The 9,591-nt window shown below is 33.0% G+C and overlaps 1 protein-coding gene across 1 annotated transcript in view; it reads left to right on the top strand.

Moving 5' to 3' along the window:
• Positions 1-9,591, top strand: part of DYNC2H1 (dynein cytoplasmic 2 heavy chain 1) — a 267,699-nt gene that overhangs the window by 196,769 nt on the left and 61,339 nt on the right. The window contains exons 79-80 of the mRNA XM_023511235.1: positions 3,039-3,149; positions 7,101-7,256. Coding sequence (XP_023367003.1) covers positions 3,039-3,149; positions 7,101-7,256 — 267 coding nt within the window. The remainder of the gene's footprint in view (positions 1-3,038; positions 3,150-7,100; positions 7,257-9,591) is intronic.

The raw sequence follows: 9,591 nt of genomic DNA on the forward strand, positions 1-9,591 counted from the left end.
AAGAAGCTCCACAACAGACACAGGCCGTAAATCAGGTAAACAGCCCTGATAACAATCACCAATCAGAAGTTCACACAGTACTAACTCCAGCAAAGACCCCAACTACGGAAAGACAGGTAACCTATCAAAACTCCAAGACTCCCCAGGGACCAATAAGTAAGCGGACACTGGCTTCTTCCTCAGCCATCTTCCTTAGCATTTTATTGCAACCCATAATACCCTGTGAGAAAGTGTATAAAAGTTTTCTTGCCCTTTGTTTCGGGGCCACTCTCTTCTCCAACCACTTTGATGGTGGGAGTGACCTGAGCATATGCCTGAAAAGAATAAAACTCCTTGGATTTCCAGGTGTGCATGGTTTCTTGGTGGCAAATCTGGTCCTTTCAAGGGGAATCAGAGGGAGCCTCAGAACTTCATAGGTGCTTAGGAAACTAGAAAGTAAACTGAAGTAAAATTATTACCTCAAATAATTTTACTTTTGGAAGAAAGTAACCTTAGACAGAATAAACCACTGGATAGGTTTTAAATGCAAACCTGGATTTGAGACTGGTGCTCATTTAAGAAAAATGAATACAGTCTTGGGTACTTAGAGATGACTCTGAAGAGATGTTCCTTAACGGCTGAATGAGATTTAGCTAAGTATAGGCAAAAAAAGGATATTATGGTTAATTGTGGCAGCACAAGGATACAAATGCAGTGTTGGGGATGTGCGTGCCTAGTACAAGAAATGTGAAGATCCGCGCTAGTATTAGAAGGACTTTGTACGGCAGCATAGGGAAATGGAGGTCAATGACTCAGAAAGGGCTAGGTTATAGAATATCCTGATAACTATGCAAAAGATATTGGAGTTTTTGTCTTAGAATTTAGAGAGCCAAAAGAAGCTCTTAGCTTGACACTCAGTAATTAATTAGTCTGGCAGAAGTACGTATATAGAGGATGGATTAGATTGAGGGAAATGCAAGCCTAGTTGTGAGGTGCTGAAATTTTTACAGTCCTAATAAATTTGTTCAGTCCTATACAGTGAAGCCAAACAAAATAGAGTATATTGATTAGAGATCCTAGTCTAATTATGAGGTGTTGAAAATTTGTGTAACCTTAATAAATTGGCAACTATAGGACCTTAACAAATAAATCAATACTTTATATGAGTTAATGAGCAAATGAATGAATTGATAGACTGTAATGATCCATAACTTATAATCAAGAAAAGACATATCAACAGAGGTTGGAATTGAAATACATATGAATATTTACATAATTCTATTACAGTTTTCTATAAAAAAATCAGTAAGGTGGGGCTGGTGGCTTATGCCTGTAATCCTAACACTTTGGAAGGTGTAAGAGGGAGGATCACCTGAGGCTCAAGACCAGACCCTATCTCTACTAAAAATATAAAAATTAGCTGGGCATGGTGGCACATACCTGTGGTCCCATTTACTTAGGAGGCTGAGGCAGAAGGATTCTTGAGCCCAGGAGTTTGAGGTTGCAGTGAGCTATGATGATGCCACTATACTCTAGCCAGTATGACAGAGCAAGACCCTATCTTAAAAAAAATAAAAATCAGATTTGTGTAAAAAATATAAAATTCATGTTTGATGAATCTTATGTTTTAAAATATATTAAGAAGACTAGTGAATATGTGAATCCTGCTTTCTGTTCTAAATAGTTGATAGATAGCTGTTAATCTATATGAAACGTAACTATAGTTATTACCTTGAAAACATTTACCAAAGTAGAACTTTTTGAAACATATAGAGTAGATTATAACACAGAAATTTAAAAACAATTACTAATTTGCTTTTCTGTTGGATAGTTTAGAAGAGTTTTTTGGATTATAAATTTATTATAAATTCAACTATATCACAAATGTATTGTGTCTTTTACCTTTTAGATTTTTTTTATATGTGCTAGCCCAAAGAAAAACTTTATGTAAACTTCACAGTCTGAAATTCTGAAATGTAAATCTATTTCATCATTTATATTTTAAGCAAGACCAATCTGGTTATGGCCCCCTCCCTTTTTTTTTTTTTTTTTTTTTTGCCATTTTTTGGTTATCTTAACTCTACATTTCACATGATATTAAATGAATATGCCAGACATAGGTTTTTAAAATATGTTTAGGTTTTTCTTAAAGCTATTAAAATTTCTTTTGTTATTCATTCAATTTTAAGATACTTGTGAAGTACTAATGAAACCCAAGAATTGAGGTAAATGCCAGCTAAATACAGAATTTATACCTACTCCCTTGGAAGTCAGTTTAGAAGGGACAGCCACATCTATGTTGTTGCATATTGACTCTATAGAAGAAAATTTACAAAATGACATAGGTGATTAATTTGCTTGGGGTTGTGGTAGTGAAGAGTTGTAGAAGATATTACCCTAAGATGTGATATTGAAATTATATTTTGAGAGATGATTAAGGAATGTGAGGTTGCAAAGAGAATAATAGGCAGAAGAATATGATGAATAAAGAGAGGCCTACAAATCTGAATAAATGACTAAAGTATAAATTCTGAGGGGTATAGGTAGATGAATTTGTGTGGTGAAGTTTTGAACTTATAGGCTATAGTTGCTACTAAAAATTGTCAACAAGGTAATCAATATCGTTATGTAACTCTATTAAACCACAAATTGAAGCAATGAGAATATAAAAGTTTAAAGATGGCTGGTAGTTTTAATTATAGAAGTACTTATTTAAACTTATTACATAGCAGGTATTGTTTTAGCATTTTACATAGTCCAGTAGGGTAGCTTTTCTTATTCTTGCTTAGAGATAGTATATGTCAGAGAGCCCAAGGTCACACAGCAAATTAGTGGAAAAGTTTAGATTTCAATCCACCTCAACCTGGAGGTCCAAGTTCTTATCTTTATATAAAGCAAATAATAAAAAAGATAAATATTTAGAGGGAATGTAATAAGAACATTAAGAAATATATCAGAGTGTCATGGAATACATTTTGTAAGGAAAAGTTAATAAATGACTGATAAAAGGGAAATTGGTATGTGTATTTAAGTAGATTCGTATTGTTTTTGTAAACAAGGAATTGAATACTCTTCAACCTAAAGAAACCTTTCGTCTTTGGCTCACTGCAGAAGTTCATCCCAACTTTACTCCTATTTTACTGCAGTCAAGTTTGAAGATAACATATGAGGTAAGAAGATTTAAATTTGGATCACTAGTTGTATGAGAGCAGTAATCTATGTATGCCTCCTTAAGCTTTGTAAATAACCATCTGTTACACAAAACACATAACTTCCTTTTACATTTAAATGCAGTGTAATACACATAAATAATAGCATCAGGTGATAGAAAAATTCATTTAAATCTTTTCCAATTCTATTTCAATATCATTTTTTTGTTTTTATTGTGGTAAATAACACCTAACAAAAAATTTACCATCTGAACCATTTTTCAGTGTACAATAAAATAGCGTTAACTCATAGTACCTTGTTGTCAATAGATCACTATAACTTTTTTCTCTTGCAAAATTGAAACTCTGTATCCATTGAACAGCAACTATCCATTGTCCCCTCTCTCCAGGCCCTGGCAACACCATTCTACTTCCAGTTTCTCAGAGTTTGACTACTCTAGATGCCTCCTTTAGTAGAGTGATACAGTATTTATCTTTATGTTACTGGCTTATTTCATTTAGCATATCATCCTTAAATTTCATCATTTTGACAGGATTTCCTTAAGATTGAATAGTATTTAATTGTATGTATATACCTTATTTTCTTCTTTTTCATTTTTTTATTTCAGATTAATATGATAGTACATCTTATTTGCATTTAAGTTAAAGACCAAAGTCCCACTTGTAGTTGAGTTCTGCATCCAGAAAGTGCGCCAGATACCCGATAGGTGGGAACTCATTTTCTTTATTTATTCCTACATCACTGGTCACTTAGGTCTTCTACTTTTTAGCATGTGTGAATAATGCAGTGAAGATAGGTGAGCACATATCTCTTCAAGATCTTGTTTTTGATTATTTTGGATACATATTCATAAGTGGGATTGCGTATCATACAGCAATTCTATTTTTAAGTTTTTGAGGAAGTCCATACTGTTTTCCATAATTTCCACTCTAACACTGCACAGTTTCTCCACATCCTCACCAGTAATTCTCTATGTGTTGGTAGTGTTTCTAATATCAGTAATCGTAGCTGATGGCTGTGAGGTAACATTTCATTGTGGTTTTCATTTGCATTTCCTTGATGATTAGTGATTTGAGCATCCTTTTATATACATATTGGATACTTGTGTATCTTCTTTGGAGAAATGTCCATTCAAATCCTTTGCCCATTTCTGATTGGAATCTTTCCTTTTTTATTGTTGAATTGTAGGGTTTCTTTATATCTGAATACTAACCCTTTATCACATATATCGTTTACAAATATATTCTTCCATTCTGTGAATGGCTTTTTCTTTGAGTTGATTATTTTCTTTTCTGCACGGAAGGCTTGAAGTTTTGTGACCCATTTGTCTGCTCTTTTGTTCCTAGCATTTTGGGTCTTATATCTAAGAAGTCATAATTAAATCCAATGCTATAAAGCTTTGCTTCTAGGAGTCTATAGTTTCAAGTCTTACATTTAGATCTTTAATATATTTTGAGTTAATTTTGTATATTTTCACAAACCTGCATGAAAACAAACAGGCAGAGGGAAAATGTGGGGAATGAGGAAACAAAACACACAAGAGATGAAGATGGGATTGGAAGGACTGGAGCAGCTAAGATTGCAGCCAGCCCTGAAATGAGAAAACAGCTTTATTTATATAGTAACTTAAACAAGGTTACTAAATGATGTAAATGTTGACACATAGGGTAAAGATGAACTTTAGGGAGGAAAAGCTGAGTGCTTTCCTGCAAAAGACAAAAGGGAAAGTATGCAGGGGCTAAATGACTTCTGGCCGAGGAATAGAATGTTGTTGTTTAAGGAGGAGAAGCAGCTGGGGGTCAGTCCCTGACTGTCTCCCAGGCTGTGGTGGCCTTGCTGCCTCATAGCCTGTACTCCACAGTATAGGATATAACGTAAAGGTCTAACTTTATATTTTTGTGTATGGATATTCAGTTTTCATATCATTTGTTTTTGACGTAGCTTGATAAATTAGATTCTCAGCCCTTCCTTCCTTCCTTCTTTCCTTTCATCCTTTCACTCATCCTTACATCCTTCTAACGTGTAATTCTAGGTAGATTGACCCCAAACCTAATATATCTAAAATTGAATGTGTTTGTAATAATATTTATGACTTTTCAAAGTTATTTTTAAAAAACTGAATTAAAACTTTTAAAAACTGAGAAAAGAGGTTCTGCATGCATTTTTCCTCAGTTTTTAGTGATTTGAGCAACAGGAAACTTTTCTGTTTCATATAATTTTTTTCTGAAGAAAACTATCATCTTAGTGTTGGTAACTACCTGTTATTTTAGATGAATACTTCTCTTATTTTTCATCTGAAGGTGTTATTTCATTTATGCTAGAAAAAGGATAAAGATAAGGAAAGCATATTGGAAATAAATTAATTAAGTAAATATCATTATAAGGTCTAGTAGGAAAGAACCTCTTCAGAAACATTTCCTGTTGCTCAAATATGCCTTTCCACTAGTCTATTCTAAAGCTATATTGTATGAGCCATGATGGCAGAGGCTACTTTTTGTTTGCTTTTTCTAACTTATATAATACCTGGCATATAAGAGGAATTCACTAAATACTTTAATAATGAAGAATTAATATACTAGGGAATTGTTCCACGAATGCTTTGATTTAATGTGCAGTCTTTTCCAGGATTATCTTTAGGAGGTAATTTTATTATACATCTATGGAAATTTTCAATTTGGTTTGAATTATTAGTAAATTATTTTCTGTTCCTTGAATAAAAGTAAATAATTTTAACTCTTAGGAAATAGTAGAGTTTATTCAGTTTATTGCAAAGGGTTCAAAATAATTACTATGCATGTTTGTGTGTATATGTACACACACATATTATTTTTTTAATTTTTAAATCCATTTTATTACTTTCTTCTTCTCTTCTTTTGATTAGTTGTCAGAATTATTTAAAATTTTTTTTTCCAATAACAGGTTCCATACTTATGAATTTACTTTTTATTCATTCTTTTTTAATTTGGCCTAGCCTATGATAATTTTTTGTAAATATTTCATAAACATAAAATAATTTCATTTTGAAAGTATACATTTGATACTTAGTACTTCAATTATATATTTTATTTTTAAAGAAACAATATTTTTATTTAAGAAATAACAAATAAAAAGAATTGCAGAGGTAATGCATAATTTTTTTAGCAGGCATTCCAAAAATATTGACTTGAATTATATTTTTTCATTTAATGTTAGAAGCCATTTTGGAAGAAAGATTTAGCTTCTAAAATAGTTAATTAAAATAGCTTGGACAGACAAACCCACATTGTGTATGTATTTTTTACATTGGAATTCTTTTTCAGGGTGTTTATTTTGCTATTTTTTCAGTAACTTGACAATTTTATCATTTAAAAATATGATATAAATCTATGTGGTACATGTGGATGAGCATGTTTTTCTAGTACCCTGGCTGGGTACTAGACCAGCATACAATTTCAATTCCTATATTTGTATTTGTGTGTATTTGTAAGCCTTGCAATGTTTGCTCTTACCCAGTTTTAACTTTGGACTAATGTGTAAAGAAGATTAAATGATATTATGTGGTATGTTGAAGTCTTCATGGAAATTTAAATAGTAGGTAAGTTAGGGAAAACCAGCATATTAAATTCAAACACCTGTCCTATAAAAATCTGTATCACATTATACTGTGATTAGTTTCAGTTTAAAAAAAAACCTTCAGTGATCATATAAAACATATTTGGTTATTTTGAATATTATTAGTTGTGCATATTTTTTAATTTCAAAAATTATTTTGTGTTTATGGTTGAGATGAACTGTTTATAAGGAGTTTAGTTTTACATTTGTACATTTTGAAGTAACATGATAAAGTAAGTCAAACTTACAAAGTTGTGAAAAATTTTCTTTATTAAAATATGTTCTCAAATACATTAAATACTGATTTATTTTATTTGGAAGACTTTAGCAATGGGAAGTCTGCTAATTTTTTTCTTTAGTCGCCACCAGGTTTGAAGAAGAACCTAATGCGTACTTATGAGTCTTGGACTCCCGAGCAAGTTAACAGAAAAGATAATATACATCGAGCTCATGCTCTCTTCAGTTTTGCATGGTTTCATGCTGCATGTCAAGAAAGAAGAAATTATATTCCACAAGTAAGTAAAAACATGTCTTGGATGTATTTCAAGCTTTACATTGCTTAATTTTAGAAGATTTTTACAATTTAATATAAATAGCTAGGATTACATCATGATTTGACTCATGACTCAAATTTATATCTCTGATCTTTTCTGTCTAATCTTCTAGAAATATAATAAAGTTAACTTACTTTATATTTCATTGAATAATAATATTAAGAACAATTCATGACGCATCATAAGCCCTTATGAGTGTTAGGTATTACTATGAGTTGTGACTCACAGAAACCTCAAACTTCAAAACCTGAATTTCCATACCTATTTTTCTGTTAGTGTATCCTTTCAGAAAAGGACATCTCTTCTTCCTGGAGTGAAAAACCCAGGAGTTGTTCTTGATATGTTTTATTTCTTAGCTTTCCTATGCAATCCATTATCAAGTTTTATTGATTCTACTTCCAGAATATAATTTGAATCTGTGTGCTTTTCTTCACTGTTTTGTCCAAGCCCCTCCCTCTCACCTGTACTACTCACTTTCTGAGTTAACCTTCTAACTGCTCTTCCTGCTTTTTACAGTCGGCAGCCAGGATTATCATTTTAATATATGACTTTGATTATTTCATTACTTTGTTTAAAATCCATCAAATGGCTTTCTATTGTAAGTGGGGAAAAAATATGCAAGTTTCTCGCCATAGTTCAAAAGAAAAGACCTGCCTCTCACTTCTGCCTCCTCTCAGGCCCTTTGTCTCACTTCAGTGATGCTGGGCTTCTTTAGGATCATGAATCCACCAAGCTTTTTTTTACCATAGGCTTTATTTTTTTATTTTATTTTATTTTGCAGGGGTTTTTTTTGGGGGGGGGGCAGGGCTGGGTTTGAACCCACCACCTCCGGCATATGGGGCCGGTGCCCTACTCCTCTGAGCCACAGGCACCGCCCTCACCATAGGCTTTAGCTGTTACGTGAGCACAACCAATAAATTGCATTTTGCCTTTGCCTTGCAGTCATATCTGGTATTGATAGTGATGATCAGGTTTTTTGTCAAATGCCTGTCTCAACCATAAACTGTGTCAGTCTTCGATCTTTATGTTTTTCCTATCCTCTTTTTTCAAATTTTCCTGTATCTGTTAAGGAAAATATCTCTGATTCAGACTGCCTTCCCTCCTAACCCTACTCCCTTTTACCATCTCTCTAGTCCAGTTACATGTTCAAATTAGAGCATAAGTCTCAGAGTTGAGTTAGACAGACTTGGGTTTGAGTCCCTACTCTAGAATTTCCTTGCTGTGTGACCTGCTTTAACTCCAGTAAACACCAATTTCCTCAATCGTAGAATGAGAATAATATATCATGTTTATCTTTACTGTGGAGATAAAAATGAAATAGTAAATGTTTAGAAATTCTTAAATGGTGACTGGCATGTAACTTCTCAATAAATGTTTGCCAAATAATCAAAATAGTAAATAATAATAGGATTGTGTTGTTCCATATAATTTGCATATTATTCTTGTAGGAAGGGTACACATTATTTTCATTTTACAAAAGAGAAAAATTTGGCCAGATGCAGTGGCTCTAGCCTATAATTCTAACACTCTGGGAGGCCAAGGTGGGTGGACTACTTGAGCTCAGGAGTGGGAGCTCCAAGAGTGAGACCCTATCTCTACTAAAAAACTAGCCAGGAGTAGTGGTGCTCACCTGTAGTCCCAACTACTTGGAAGACTGAGGCAAGAAGGTTGATCCCCAAGAGTTTGAAGTTTCTGTGAGCTGTGATGCCATGGCATTCTATCCAGGATGATAGAATGAGGCTCTGTCTCAAAAAAAAGGAAAATTTATTTTGTACATAATAATTAACTTGCTCAAAGAATCACACCTAAAAAGCTATAGAGCTCCAAAAGGGCTAGGCCCATCTTCCTCTAAATTCTTTGCTTCTAACTGCTCTGACGTCCTTAGCCTAATATATCAGTAAATCCTGATTGTTTGATGAAGAATACTGATAGCGATGAACCTTTATTGAGAAAAGTTATATTTTAAAGAAGGAATTTTGCTTCATTGTGTATTAAGTGATCCATACACATGGTATAAATTTTAAAAGGCTTGAAAAGATTTGCAATGAAATGTTAGTTTCCTTCATTCTTATTTTCGTGCCACCTACTTTCTGTTCTCAGGGGATCCACGGTTAACTACTGCTTGGGTGTCCTTTATATTATATGAAATATAAACGTGTTTTATGAATTTATATAAACACTTAATGTTCTTTGTAACTCACATGGTAGCATATTACAAACATAATTCTGAGCCTTGCCTTTTTTTTTTTTTTTTTTTTTTGCTTGTTTTTGAGACCGAGCCTTGCTCTGTCACCCT

This window comes from Otolemur garnettii, unplaced genomic scaffold, assembly GCF_000181295.1.
Source record: "Otolemur garnettii isolate 467f Iridium unplaced genomic scaffold, OtoGar3 scaffold00001, whole genome shotgun sequence".
Lineage (NCBI taxonomy): Eukaryota > Metazoa > Chordata > Mammalia > Primates > Galagidae > Otolemur > Otolemur garnettii.